At 45.0% G+C, this 15,559-nt stretch overlaps 1 protein-coding gene across 1 annotated transcript in view; it reads right to left on the minus strand.

The window, feature by feature from the left end:
- LOC126544146 (tubulin alpha-1C chain-like) overlaps positions 1 to 14,820 on the minus strand; it is a 31,327-nt gene extending 16,507 nt beyond the window's left edge. Inside the window, exon 1 of the mRNA XM_050191381.3 lies at positions 14,076 to 14,820. Coding sequence (XP_050047338.1) covers positions 14,076 to 14,078 — 3 coding nt within the window. The 5' untranslated portion in view covers positions 14,079 to 14,820. The remainder of the gene's footprint in view (positions 1 to 14,075) is intronic.
- Between the last annotated feature and the right edge of the window lie 739 nt (positions 14,821 to 15,559).

Below are 15,559 nucleotides of genomic sequence, written 5' to 3' on the forward strand. Positions count from 1 at the left end.
AAAAAACACCCTTTATTACTCTTAATGGCTTGTTGCCTTTCCAGTTATTCTGCCCCCAAGACTCCAAGAACCAGCACTCTTGCCCTTCTGCCAGCAGCCATTGGTCATCCATTCCCTTGTACGAAATAAATTTGATCTAGACGCTCGTCTATCTTGAAACTTTTTCCACTTGAACATATGCTGCTACGAAGCAGCTGGTTAGTCTGCGGTATGGATGAGTCGTAAAAATAAGCTTTGCATAAAAAGTGCGCATGTGAACAATTTAAATGCGTTTAAATCTACGTGTCTGCACCGCATATATCGAAAAGGTGCAGCTGCTGTAAACGACGGTTAGTGAGGTTAGGGATAAATGACGCTCTGTTAACGGTCACTGACAGAACTGCAGTAACGATAGTTCGCTCGGCGACTATCATTAATCGGCTGGTTTCGGCGTCTAAAATGCGCTCACATAATTCTCCACCTTTCGTGTGTTTAGCGCTTCTATTTATTTAGCGCTTACGTGTGCTTAGCTCCTTACGTGTGTTAAGCGCTTGTGTGTGTGTACCTCTCATTTTGTGGTCGTCCTGGTTTGCGCTTTTCTCTTTTACTGTACGTGTGTGAAGTTTTCTTTAAACATCCTTTAAAACATTTCTTGCCTTCCAGCCTCGGCGAGAAAACATCATCATCATCATCATCATCATCATCATCATCCAGCCTATTCATGTACACTGCAGGACGAAGGCCTCTCCCTGCGATCTCCAATTACCCTGTCCTGCTCCAACCGATTCCAAATAGTACCCTCACTTTCCTAATTTCGTCACTCCATCCAGTCTTCTGCCGTCCTCTACTGCGCTTCCCTTCTCTTGGTACCCATTCTGTTATCCTAATGGCCCAACGGTTATCTAGCCTGCGCGTTACATGACCTGACCAGCGCCACTTTTTTCTCTTAATGTCTATTAGAATATCGTCTATGCCCGTTTGCTCTCTGATCCAAATTGCTCTCTTTCTGTCTCTTAAAGTTATGCCTAGCATTCTTCGTTTCATCGCTTTTTGCGCGGTCCTTAACTTGTTCTCAAGCTTCTTTGTCAGCCGCCAAGTCTCTGCGCCGTATGTCAGCACAGGTAAAATGCACTGATTGTATACTTTCCTTTTCAATGATAACGGTAAGCTCCCATTCAGGAGCTCACGATGTCTGCCGTACGCGATCCAACCCATTTTTATTCTTCAGTGAATTTCCTTCTCATGGTCCGGGTTCCCTGCGATTAGTTGACCTAGGTAAACGAACTCCTCCACAGACTCTAGAGGCTGACTTGCGATCTTGAACTCTTGTTCCCTTGCCAGGTTGTTTATCATTATCTTTGTCTTCTGCATATTAATCTTCAGTCCCACTCTTACATTCTCCCTGTTAAGGTCCTGAATCATTTGTTGTAACCCGTCTGCATTGTTGCTGAACAGAACAATGTCATCGGCAAACCGAAGGTTGTTGAGGTATTCACCGTCGATCTTTACTCCTAAGCCTTCCCATTTTAATAGCTTGAATACTTCTTCTAAGCACGCAGTGAACAGCATTGGAGAGATTGTGTCGCCTTGTCTGACCCCTTTCTTTATAGGTATCTTTCTACTTTTCTTGTGTGCCTTGTCTGATCCCTTTCTGTATAGGTATCTTTCTACTTTTCTTGTGTAGAATTAAGGTGGCTGTGGAATCTCTGTAGATATTTCCTAGGGTATTTACGTAAGCGGTCTGTACTCCTTGATTACGCAATGCGTCTATGTCTGATGGTATCTCTACTGAATTAAATGCTTTTTCGTAATCTATGAAAGCCATTTAGAGAGGTTTATTGTATTCTGCGGATTTCTCGATTAACCTGGTTAATGCCATGGATGTGATCCATTGTAGAGTAACCTTTCCTGAAGCCAGCCTGCTCCCTTGGTTAACAAAATTTCAGTGTTGTCCTTATTCTACTCGAGATTATTTTGGTAAATATTTTGTATAATACTGGGAGTAAGCTAATGGGCCTATAATTTTTTAGTTCTTTAACGTCGCTCTTCTTGTGGATTAGTATAATGTTTGCATTCTTCCAGTTTTCTGGGACCCTCGCAGTCGATAGACACTTCGTATAGAGAGCCGCCAGTTTTCCTAGCATTATGTCTCCTCCATCTTTGATTAAATCGACTGTTATTCCGTCCTCGCCTGCCGCTTTTCCCCGTTTCATGCCTTGCAAGGCCTTTCTGACCTCATCTCTAGTTGTAGGAGAAGTTTCTGTATACTGTTCATTATTGTTTTGAATAGGGCGCTCCTGAGTTGTCTGGGTACTGTAAAGGTCAGTATAGAATTCTTCCGCTGCATTTACTATCTCTTCCGAGATTGCTGACGATATTACCCTGCTTATCTTTTAGTGCGTACAACTTGATGTCCTATGCCAAGTTTCCTTCTCACTGATTTCAGGCTGCGTCTAATTTTTACGGCTTCTTCAGTTTTTCTCACATTATAGTTTCGAATATCACTTATTTTCATCTTGTTGATCAGTTTTTACAGTTCCGCGAATTCTATCTTATCTCTTAAGTTGGACACTTCCGTTCTTTGTCGTTTCTTTATTAGGTCCTTTGTTACTTGGGAGAGCTTGCCTACTGGTTGCCTTGGTGCTTTGCCTCCCACTTCAATTGCTGCCTCTGAAGCCAGCCTCGTTACGGTTTCATTCATTACCTTTATGTGATCATCATCATTTCTCTGTTCTAAGACTGCATATTTGTTTGCAAGTACCAGCCTAAATTTGTCTGCTTTTACCCTTACTGCCTCTAAGTTGACCTGTTCTTTCTTGACCAATTTTACTCTTTCTCTGTTTAAATTGAGGTGGATCCTGGCCCTCACTAACCTATGATCACTAGATTTTACCCTACCTATTACTTGAACATCCTGCACTATGCTGGGATCGGCAGAAAGTATGAAATCAATTTAATTTCTTGTTTCACCATTAGGGCTTTTCCAGGTCCCTTTTCTGTTGCTACGTTTCCTGAAAAAAGTGTTCATTATTTTCAGCTTATTCCTTTCTGCGAATTCTACGAGCATCTCACCTCTAGCATTTCTAGAATCGACACCGTATTTGCCAATCGCCTGTTCACCCGCCTGCGTTTTCCCCACTTATGCATTGAAGTCCTTCATTACTACTGTATACCGCGTTTGCACTTTTCGCATCGCTAATCCAACATCTTCATAAAACTGATCTGCTTCCTCATCGTCGTGACTGGACGTAGGAGCGTTGGTTTGTACTATCTTTAATCTATACCTTTTATTGAGTTTGATTACGAGTACTGCTACCCTCTCGTTGATGCTGTAGAATTCGTCAATGTTGCCCGCTATGTCTTTATGGATTAGGAATCCTACCCCGTATTGCTTCTTATCCGGGAGACCTCTATAGCAGAGGACATGGCCGTTATTCAGCAATGTGTAAGCCTCACCAGGTCTTCTAATCTCACTAAGGCCGATAATATCCCAACCAATGTCTGATAGTTCTTCGAATAGTCCTGTTAAGCTTGCCTTACTCGAGAGGGTTCGGGTGTTAAACGTTAAACAAAACTTCATACGCATGTTGAAAAACATTGCACCGCTTTTTGTTGCAAGGTATTGCGGGTTTGCACGCGAACTTTTGAGCTTTTCGAGCCACGGACGTAGTCAGGATATTATTTCGGGGGATCGAGGGAAGTCCTGTCCCCTATATGCGCGTTCGTGCGTGTGTTTGTATATGTGCGTGTATATATGACAAACAAACTAAACATTTCTGGGGGTTGGAACACAACTACCCTCCGTCTACGCCAATGATTCGAGCGTAGCCTGCATTAAGAAGTGTCATCTTGCTCAGCACTTGCAAACAATGCCGCATGTAGCTCGCGACCAGCAGACAAAAGAAAAATGGAACACCGCGCGGCATTTGCCTCCTGCGCGCGGGAGGAGTGGCTTCACTGCATAGCTGGAACATAATGCTGGACCTATGCGCAACTCTGCTCCCTGCGGGAACATACACAGGGACACTACGTTGATCTGGACGGTGCGACGCCTGGTGTGCCACAGGGGAAGTGCGTTTTGCTACACGTGCACAGAAATGCCGCGAACATGCACAGACAGCGCCGCGATACCGTGATGCCGAGCCAGTCCTGCGAGGCTTTCGAACGCGGGGCGTGCTAGTTCGTTGCTGTATTGGCATCTGCTTTGGGGGCTTAGGTCAAGTATCGGGTGACATCGGGTGCCATTTTTTCCTTTCTTTACCTTTTTCGTTTGATCACTTCTTATGTGTATTTAAGTTAGACATCTTGCTTAATGTCTATATCATTACCTGGCTTCGGGGCTTCCCCGTGGTTAGCCTCGGCAGCTCCTCAGGAGCTACTGCTTGAGTTTTTGCTCCGCAGTGGAACCGGCGACACGTTCCTGTGGCGATGTTGCCTACCGGCGGGGGTATCATCAGCATGAAAAAACCCAAAGACGATTCAGGTGGAATTTCAGAAGGCTCCAACTCACCTACGACAGATCACTAGCTCGGCCAGTTCAGTGGAGGAGGTACATTATGTTGCTCGAAAGACCAGAACTGTTCTACATTCGCTTCGCATCCGGTGAGCTGTTTCATCCCACCACATCTTGAATGCTCTACAGGCACTGCATGAGGTGTTGACGTCAGCTTAACCCATGAAGACATTTTCGAAATGTTCTGGGTGGCTGGTACGTGTTATCTCTGTTTACCGGTGCAGCCGAGTTGCTGACAATAGGAAGACTCCAACTTAGTCAGTCATAGTTACATGCACTGGGACGATGCGTACGACAGAAATTAAGGTCTGGCCCCTAATTTACAAGGTTGAAGCTCTGGCTCCACGTATCCTACAATGTGACAAATGTTGGCGATTTGGTCACAGCGTGAGGGGCTGCAGACTTTTCCCCGCTAGCGTGTTTGCGGCGCCAACCACAATTTTAGTGATTGCTCGTCCAATGAAGAGAAAGGCTGTCTCTGTGGTGGTGGTCACCCCGCCAACTATTCGAATTGTAATATAAAGGAGACGTTGCTCACGCCGTGATGCTGTTGCTGAGCTCCAGGGAAGATCTATTTGATATGCAGGAGTGACAACCCGTCGGCAAATGGTTGCAGACTCAACCCTTTTCGATGTTATTGCGATAGCTGTCGAAAAGGCGCTGTCAAAATCTATGGAACGACTAACATCGAGCCTGTCGGAGACTCTAGCTCAAGTGTTGACATCTCAAATGATTGAACTTCTCAGTTCTGTAGCGAGTTCTAATGCTAGCTCGCAGATTCCTGTTCATCCCCTTGCACCGAGCGTTGAGCAGCTGATCGATCCTTTGCCAGTTATTGTAGAAAACGCTGAAAATAGAAGGCCATCAACTTTAACTCAGCAGACCGACAACGAATGTTTCTCTGGATCAGTGTTGGAAGGCAACCAGGATGCAGAAATGGATCTTCCGACGCTTAAACGCACAAGAACACCTAATGATAATTCATCGATCTCTTTCCTGCAGTCAAAAACCAAAAAAGTTTGTTGAATATAGTCTTTCCAAGACAAATGCTAATCCTAATTCTTCCAGCTCTGCCTCTCAATCAAAACCCACTAAGTACGGTAAAGACAGTCTTTCGAAGACCGATTTTTAAAAGGGTATTTTAGAGCAAGCGGTTTCTAAAGTAGGTACGTATTAATTCAACATAGGTTATTTAAAGGTATTACAGTGGAAGTGCCGTTCCATTATTTCTGCAGCTACAGATTTAATATATCTTCGTTCACAATTTTCTCCCGACATTATTCTTTTGCAGGAAACTTGGCCCTCAAATGGCCAAGATTTTTACATAAGCAATTATCGCTTATTTCGATTAGACCGTCCATCGAGAGGTGGAGGACTTGCTTTCTTGATAACTAACATATGCCACAAAGCAAAAATATTCTGTCAGTATATGTCTACGGAGTGCGAGATACTAGCAATAGATGTAACTCTTCCTGGTTGTTCGCCATTTTCCTTAGTGCATATTTTCTCATAGGTGTTCAGAAAATTCGTTACCTTGATTCCGTTGTCAAATCTTACAGGAAAGAAATTGTGATAGCCGGAAACTTTAATTCACATCATGTGTCCTGGGGCTTCAAAACGGACTCGTGTGGAAAGGCTCAAAATTCTTGTTGCGTAAACACAAACGTAGTTGCGTTTATTCAAGGTCTTTCTAAATAAGTATTGGATCTAACATTTGCCACTACGGGGATTTCCGTCACTTCCTGGTCTACCGTCGACTCTGCCTCAAACAGTGACCATTCACCTATTAGGTTTGATATTTATGCCCTCTTATTCCTTTAGAGTCTCCGGCGCACACTTCTGTCAATTATACAACCAGCTGATTGAATAATTCAATTTTTCGCCAGCCACAAGTGGCTCGACAAATCCGCTCTACTGAGGCCTCTTGACGTGACTCTGCTCTGCACGTAACTCACTTCGTTGCATCTATGGAGCAAGATCCTGCGAAAAGCGCGGCCGGTTTTATAATTTCGAATCACGTGATCCGTTCGTGCATCCTTCGATCACGTGATTCAAGCCCCACTCTTGCTATGACGGTGACTGACTATTCGGTGCTCGGACGATAAAAACTGAATAGAATGGCGGAAAAGGATAGTTACGAAATACGTTTACAACTGTGGAATGATGTCAGCGTTGGCGCTTTCTGAAACTTTGCATGCCTTTGCGGACAAGCCCTGTGACATGTATGGCTTGATTATATCCTTTTGTATTTCGTATATAACCCCAACTGGCCAGCTCAGGCAATTATAATGGTGGCTATGAATCGTGCAAGCGATGCTGAATGGTGGAATGAACAAAAATTGAAAAGAACTTTTGCAAAATGCAGTCCCTAGTTTTATTTATTCGGAACAAAATACTTTCGACGGGCGCCTGCAGAAATCACATTTTCCTGGCTCCACTGTCGTTGAGTGCGATGCCAGCTCCTGCCAGCTATTGTTGCACACTACTTCCAGTCCGAACAGAAACCACATAAATTTTTTGCGAAAACAAACTCGATATTTATATAGATGACTAAGAGATCTCAGTATTAGTGGTCTGCGAAGATTGGAAACTTTCGTAGAACGAACGTAATGTCTTATTCGTTCCAGTCCTAGAATCGGATAGTCAATATTCCGAAATCACAATATTTTTTGGTGGTTTTCAAGTACTTCACATCCTCCAACGGGCACGATCAAACATGAAATTGAAGCAAAAATGCGAAAGCTTCCATACCATCCACAGTGGACATAACTTAATAGAGAACGCTGCGTCATACAAGCAGCCAGATTTTTACGGCAAAAATACGATCAATTCAAATGCGAATACGAAATCAAAATACAAAAGTTTGTTGACACATTGACATTAGGTAGTGGATATTGTTTGGTACTATTTGTAAGTGCAATACTTGTGTCTTCTTATCGGCTTAAATCTGAATATGTTTCAGTGAAACGCACTTGATACAATAGTACCATCTGCGACGCGACCATTCTAACTAGAGAAAAAGTACTTTGTTTTTCTCTCGGCTGTCGCCGCAGACAGCATGCATTTCTGTATTAGTCGCGAAGTTATACTCAAATTTTAATTGACCCAGAAAACTGTCTTTTTAAACTTTATATGATAAGGCATGACCACGTATGCTCCGAAGAGCCCAGAGTTTTCGAACGAGCTGCTTATATATAGCTTTTCTTAGGCTTCATTCGTGTTGGTTATATACTGTGCTTTATAATGCGCAATGTAACGGCAGAAACTTTATCATGTTGTAAATACGACGGTCTGAAAATTGTTAATAATGGTGTGAAAGCTGCACGTTACTCGCAAACTATTCGAAAAATATGCGATATTAGATTCATTTGGATTCGCTACTGGTTCTATTCGATTCGGTCTGAAGATAATATTCGCATTCCCCTACAATGTGCACAAGACGAACCAACAGGGAAAAGAAAACGTGTTGAAGATTTGATGCAACTAATTTGCTAATCAACTAGGCCTGCAATACCACAATCGCGCGTAAGATTGAATATACTATAGGGGCATTTATTTAAAACCGCCTTGGTAGGATGGAAAGTACGATCACCTGCCATGCCTTGAGTGCAACCTGTGCTGTGAATGACAGAGACGGTGCTTGCGAGCGTGCCAACTCGATCAAGGATCGCAAATCGACGCCTTTATGAGACACTGATCATTCTAAAGTCAGTTCTACGGTTACAGTTTCAACCCGACATCCCATGCCATCTGTGCAAGAACGTAACTCAGGTTGCTCTTCGGGTGAGAATAAACATGTGTTGAGTTGTCAGCTCAAACCAGTCTGTTTTATAAGAAAGAAAAAAAAAGGAAAACCAGAGCGCACGCCTGGGCGCTGAATAGGACTTCTAGCGTTAGCCTGGTATATAACCGTGAATCAAGTTATTAAAATCACCTCCCAAGCAATCCGTACAGATGGTTAACCAGCGAAGCTGAAACGTGTGGCCCCGGTATTTATCACTGGGTTAATCCCGACGGTTCAATAAACGACGGCTTGGTAAGCTGCCGGATCCTCAATGCGCAGTTGCTGCTTGCGCTCGGCTGCACGAGCCTGTTCTTGCGCCCGGGCTGCAGCGTCGGCACGGCGTAGACGAGCTCGTTCCCGGTTCTGCTCGCAGCGTTGCTGATTGGAAAGCTGCCTGCTCATCAGGAGCACGTATGACGCGTGGCCTACCCATTTCGGAGAGAAACTGCTGCGCGCACGCTCGGCTGCGACGGAGAGCAATGGCGTCACTACTGGCGCAGCCAATCGCGCGCCTCTTTTTTTTTTTTTCGCACATGCGCATGGGGTTGCGCCGGAAGGAGTTTTCGGCGTACAGGCGACAGACGGACGGACGAATCGGCTAGCCATATACAGCTTCGCTGTAAAAAAAAAAAAGAAAGATTTCTGACAATTACGATACTCCCTAATACGGAATTTGAGCGCAGCTGCATATGTGTATTCATTTAGCGATACCTTGAGGCAAGGAATTTGAGACCGAAATCGCCGCACCGACTGGCAGTGGGCCAGTGCCGTCAGTGCCCTCGCAGAGGGAGGGGCAGTACGGGAACACTGGCATGATGAGCGGCATCGGAGCCAGCTGTGGAAGAAGACGATGAACGCGCGAGCAGTGGCACGGGCGCGTTGGCGCGGTTATACGCCGAGGGACGCCGATGCTCAACGAAGGGACGAGCTGCGCTATGAAAAAAAAAAAAAAAAAAAAACATCGCTTTCCCAATTCAGTCCAAGTCGCTTACTCATCAGCTGCTGCACTACGCTTTCCGCAGCCGAACAGCTCCATAGAATATATAACGATTAATAAATAATCCATATAATAATATAACGATTAGGACTCGACGAAAAATGCTACTCGTGTTCTGTCTACGACAACGCTTCGATAAGACAAGAGGTCAAATAGCACCATGTTACGGCTATGTGCTTGATCAGCTATTGTTCCTGAAGAGGCAACTTTGTGCGCTGCAAAAGAGTAATAAAGTGGACCTTATTTGTCCTACTATTCACCCGATCAACGTTCATGAAGCACATCATGAAGCACATTTACAGATATCTTCATAGCTCCCCATAATATAAACTAAAACAGCTTGCGTACATTATTACACTAGACAATCAGCACGGAAGTATTTAGCACGTTTTCGCCGAATTTACTAAATATTTGCACCTGAATGCTCTTCTGGGCGGCGAAGCATTAGTATCGCAAATGCTGGCGGAAAACGCATAGGCTGCTTGTGTAAGACGTTTCAAAGGCTATGCATTTCTAAATGAACCTTGTAATGTCCGGTGAAGCTACTCAATGACCATCGATTATTATCGTCATAATTATATATAACACTGACACACGTACATTATTTTTTTTCCGGTGACCGTTTATCACCGTCTAACCAGTGCTAAGCCTGAAGTACACGGAGCAAACTATCGGTGTCTTAAGTCAAGCGACGAACTTCGTCTCGCGGCGATCGCCAAACACCCGGCTCAAGTATGATGCGCGTGCCGTCGATATTGACCTGGGCAGACATTTTCTTTGGGTGAACGCCTCCGCTGGTAGCGTCCAAAGCCCGGCATAAGCCAATCCGCGTGCAGAATTACCATCATGCAGTCGATTCGAGGTCGTCTGCTTGTAACGGCGCACAAGTTACACGACGACACGAATGAAACTTGATTACCGCCTAATTACGCGTGTCGTACGGCGTCCATTATCACATTTTCGAGAAAGTGTGGCCATATATTGGAGCAGTGCAACTGTAGTTGTATGTAGTGTCAGAAAAGAAGAAGAAAGGTTAGGCAAAACATTAGCACCGCTGATAGCGTGCTCAGAAAATGACTATTGTCCCATTCTGAGCATGCTACGTGCGTGAGTAGCACAGCAGACCAATAATGCTGTAACCATCAAGCCACGATTGCACGCATGATGCCAAAGTCGCTCTTTGGCACTTGACGCACGCGCCACAAGTTTCAGTTTCTGACATTCTTCCCTCGCGACAGCTATAGCGCTTTGAGAGACTGCTATAGACTGTAAGCGCTGCCTTCAGTATCGGCCCACATTTTTCGCAAGACGGCAACCTACATTATGGATGAGGTCCGCCTATAATTCTATCACACTAAAAGACGTGGCGATGGATAGCGCGCGACAGCAACTATACAGCTTCAAGCGACTCTGTACCAAACTCGCTGCTTTCTTGCCAGTGTAGAAAGGAGACACGACCGTGTTACGTATACAGCTTGAATACTAGTTAGCCAAAAGGTACTCCCAAATAATGCAGTTCTGTCTCGAAAGAGGAATTCACGTGATCTATAATGACATACTTCTCCGACTTCTAATGTCAACACAACCACTATCCGAAGTTTTGCATGAAAAGGTGCTTTTAGCCGCGACCGAAGGTTTCGGGTATATGTTGCAGCCGAGTTATGCGAATAATTTGCCTAACACGACAACGGAAAGACACCTTAACACGTTGAAAGCGCGCACTGTTACCAATAATAAAGTGTCCGACAGTGTGACAAGTTCTCTTCTAAGGCGCCGCCGTATTGCTCTGGTATTTAGTGCATGCAGTGGTACAGCCTCTGTCTCCCATTTGGAATGCGTGGGTTGGAATCCCGGGAATCAGGCGGCCGCCTGATTTTATTGAATTCTTTTGAGTTGTGTCGCCATTATAACTTTTATCACTTATTTTCATTCAAAATAATTGCTGGAAGTGGCAACAAGTGCCGTGTTATATAGGTCGCAGCGCTCTTAGTTTTTTTTTTCGGTTACAGCTGCTGGAAACGGCGTAACGTTAAGCGTATAACCATTGAAAAGTTATTTGGGTATGTCAAACGATATGTAATTTCAAGGACAGCTTCTTTGTTCATTGCACAGACATTATAAGACGCGCTGCGCCGCCCACTTCTTTTTCGCGCCATGCATGTAGCGCTAGTCAGTGATAACTCTGCGTTGTGCCGCCGCTTCTTTATCTGAAGCGTAATGTTCGTAAAATTTCGCTGCGTACGTGTACCCCAGAATTTATAAAGTTATCGCTCTCCGCAAAGCGCCTCTGCATGTATCCGCCATTACCAGAATATCGTCTCCGGTTCTACAGCGAAACAGTCTTTATCTAATCAGATTGCGCATGCGACACGAATAGTGGCGTACATTATCGAAGATACGCGAGCACAGGCTTTTATGCCGGAATGTACCGTGAATACATAAATACCCGCCGCATTTGACCCCGACCAGATTTTTACGACCGACGACTGTGCTCGCCGCTATCGTTGTGCTTTGAGTCTTGCTTTTCTTGCTGGGCACAAGTTTGCCTAATATTCGCGACTGACAGTTGTGGTAATATCTCGTTCTTCACCGTCACTACAACGCGGCATTATTACTTGTGTGTGTGGTTCTAGTAAATGGTCACGCCTAACGTCCCCTAAACAGGAAAAGCAGGCTGTCGTGAATGCTATAGGATTGTCAATTCTTTGCAGGGAGTCGGTACGGAGAAAGGTTGGGAGAGGGAGCTCTTTCTCGCCTGCATAAACGGATTCCGCGATCTGTTTCAGTGATATGCCCCAATGAAGGTCCCAGTTCGGTTTGACTTTAATTACTACCCCATAACATGTTCGAAATGCTACTCGATTCAGTCGTTCGTCTGCAAATCCAATTGAAATATTCAATACTCCGTTTGGAGTGACCGTCCTTTCTGCCCGTGTAGGCGGCGTTCTAGTAAACAGAGTCCTCGGGCGCACGCTGTTCAGTATGCCTGTGGCACACCTGCGCTTGCCAGGGGAATTTCGCCTCGAAGTCTAGACGGGCCTGGATGCGGGACAAGTCCCGACGGGGTCGAGCCGGGACTCGGATTTTGTCGTAAACTTTGGGACAGTCCCCCAGAATCTGGGACGTCTTGCAACCCTGGTTTCCCTTAGACATGAATTCTGGACGGATATATAGGAAGAAAAAAAGGTATCAAACTTTTCTTGAGCCTTTATTGAAAAAAAAAAAAAAACGAGAAATTTTGTTCAAGAAACAGACTTCGTTTATTTTTGAATTCACTTAGAAAAAGCGCCCCGAATACTAACGTACAGAGCCGCGAAGGAAGAAGTAAACAGTCGGTGCAAGCGTTACAGCTTATTGATGAATATGAATTCTAACGCAAAAATGTGCAAGTAACGTGCAGAGACAAAACAATATGAATAAATTGAATTGTATTTATTAAATTTGAATGCTAAGGCGCAAACGTAAACGAAGCCGCCCTGAAAAGTGGGGCGGATATGGCCCAGTATCATGAAATAGCCAACTTAAAATTCAGCGCGCTCACAATGCTTAAATTCGTGCTGGAACAAACTGAAGAATTATGGTCACCGCTAAAAAAAGAATAGAAAAAAAAAAAGAATATAGCAATACAAATAATAAAGATAGGGTTGGGCGCAATTGTCGAAGGCCCCTCCGACACCTGTATCGATAAGTTGCAGTATAAGGTCATTCCCAACAGCAACAGAAAAGCTGATAGATGACACAATTACACCTCGATACTAGAGAGGCATACTTCGAAACGGTTTGTGCTCGTAGCGGTCACAGTTACGAGAAAGTCGAAAACTACCAAAAGGTAAAAAAAAAATTATGGGGTTTTACGCGCCAAAACCACGCTTTGATTATGAGGCACGCAGTGGGGGGCTGTGGAGATTTGGACCACCTGGGGTTCTTTAACGTGCGCCTAAATCTAAATACACGGGTGTTTTCGCATTTCGTCCCCATCGAAATGCGGCCGCTGCGGCCAGGATTCGAACCCACGACCTCGTCCTCGGCATCCGAGCACCATAGCCACTAAATAACCACGGTTGGTCCGAAGAGTTCAGACCGCTAAATGTTATAACAGTTGTAAATGTTTCAGGTGTTCTTGCACGGACCGCAGGATACTTATATCTTAAATATATATGCTGAGTAAGTCAGAAACGCGAGAGATGGCGGCGCTGTTAGCTCTGCCCCAAATATAGACTATACATAATCGGTCCTTAGAAGTATGCAGAGTTGAAAAGCATGTTTTTATCGTTTAACAAAGCAACCTGCCAACCGAACACGCTTTTGCAGCCACGAGAGAAAGAAAAAAAAAATGGGGCAGGGGAGGGGAGCGCTGGGCGTACATCCAATATTAGTTGCGATGCAGTTGGCAGAGGCCCGAGATTCTCACGGGGAAGAATGCGTGGGGGGTGTACTTTTTTTTTCTTTTATTGAAACAAGTTGCATTTGGATTCCTTATCTTCGCTGATGTAACTCATCCTATAATGAAAACTCGGACTTCACTGTTCGCGCACATAGAGAAAGCGTTACATCGAAGACCGAACGAAGGAATACCAGAACAAAGGGGCGTGATTAAAATTTACTTCTCTGCCTAAAGCGAATGAAAGATAAAAGATCAAGACGGGAGTTATTAGCAGACGTCGCGAAAGCGAAGGAATACGGAGCGCTTCGCGTTATCAAGAAAAGCCGGAGACACCGGAAATTGCACAAGATTACACTATGCGCCGCCGGCTCCGCCGCGTCTGACGGAAAAGCGTGCGCACGCCGCAGCGAGGACTTACCATGACCGACGCTAACGGTTTCGTACGGGCAGGACGGCTCTCGTAACTCCGCTCCGAAAAGCAACGCGTTCGCAGCGGACGTATACGCAGGTGTGGCGTGCAGTGCCGCCGACGGTTCCCCTTTAGAGACGCGACGGGCCGCTGCGTCACGTGCAGCGGGGCGGCACAAACCGGCTCCCTTTTACCCAAGAAGGAGCGATAAGGTCGTAGCGGCGGCGCGCCCGCCAGCTTTGCACGAGCAGCGCCGCGTCAATGAGTGCACGACGTCCGGAGAGTCGACAGCGCGGGCAGCAGAATATTGCCAATTTAGCCGCGTAAGAGAGAGAGAAAAAAAAAAAAAAACACGAATGGTTGTTGCGCAAGCTTTCATGTTTTATATCGCGTTCGTTCGTGTTTATCATTAAGGTCTGGAACTGAAAAACAAAAAAAGAAGAAGACGTAGCTGAACAACAGCTTTGTTCGGTTCAGTTATAAAATCAAGTTGGCGAGCGTTCAATCCCGATCCTTTCTTTAATTCAGTTGCTATAGCCAATGGTTAAAAAAGCAAAAACCGACTGTGCAAGCAACATCTGCCCATACGCTCAGGTCAGGCCGAGCAAGGCGTCCCTTAACCGGGAACATTAGAGAGAAAAAGAATGTACCGCCGTGGATTTAAAAAAAATTATGAAATCAGCCATAGATACAACTCCAGAATATTTCTTGAGATGTATAGACTCCTCTCCCCCACCCCCTTCCCCAAAAAAAAAGAAAGAAAGAAAGAAAAAAGAAAACGCTCTAACACTAGAAAATGTCTGGCTGAATTTACACGAAGAGAATGTCCGTATGTCTGCTTCAGCAAGTCAATTTTTTAATTTGTTGCAAGACGGGCCAAATTATTTTTTTTCACGATAGAAGTTATTTATTATCATTTACTTTTTGCTCTCGATAGACCATGAAGTGATCCATGAAGGAATTCGTGTAAGATAGGATAGATTTCACAAAGAACTTGGCGCCCAAGCACTTTTCGGCGACCGAAGCTTGGTTACAGCGCTAGTTCCAATGTTACAGTCGGGATTTTTATATCTTCGGACAAGTGAAGAAATCGGCACTGGGAAAATCCTTCGAATGAGGTGCTGACGATGAGTGCCGTGGTGAAATGGATCAAGCAAGAATCCCGATCCGCAAACGGTATCCGCCGCCTTCTCGAGCAGTCGGACACGTGCCTGAAGGCCGACCTTTGGGCGGCTTCGAATAACACGTACTGGCTGGTTGATGACGTCACACGTATCGGCTTTTAAAACAGCCCTACCCACTCACGCCCCTTTTCACTCGTCTCAATAAGGGCACGTGAATCGATTTCGCTTGAACGTATACCTCGTGTTAGAGAGAGAGAGAGAAAATAAAAAGCCGGTTTCGCACGGTGAGATTTTGCTTGTGAGTTCGCATGTGCGAGCTTTTAGTTGCCTCAAAAACCTCCTCTGCGGCATGGATGGGGAACCAATGAC

Source organism: Dermacentor andersoni, chromosome 1, assembly GCF_023375885.2.
Source record: "Dermacentor andersoni chromosome 1, qqDerAnde1_hic_scaffold, whole genome shotgun sequence".
Taxonomy (NCBI): domain Eukaryota; kingdom Metazoa; phylum Arthropoda; class Arachnida; order Ixodida; family Ixodidae; genus Dermacentor; species Dermacentor andersoni.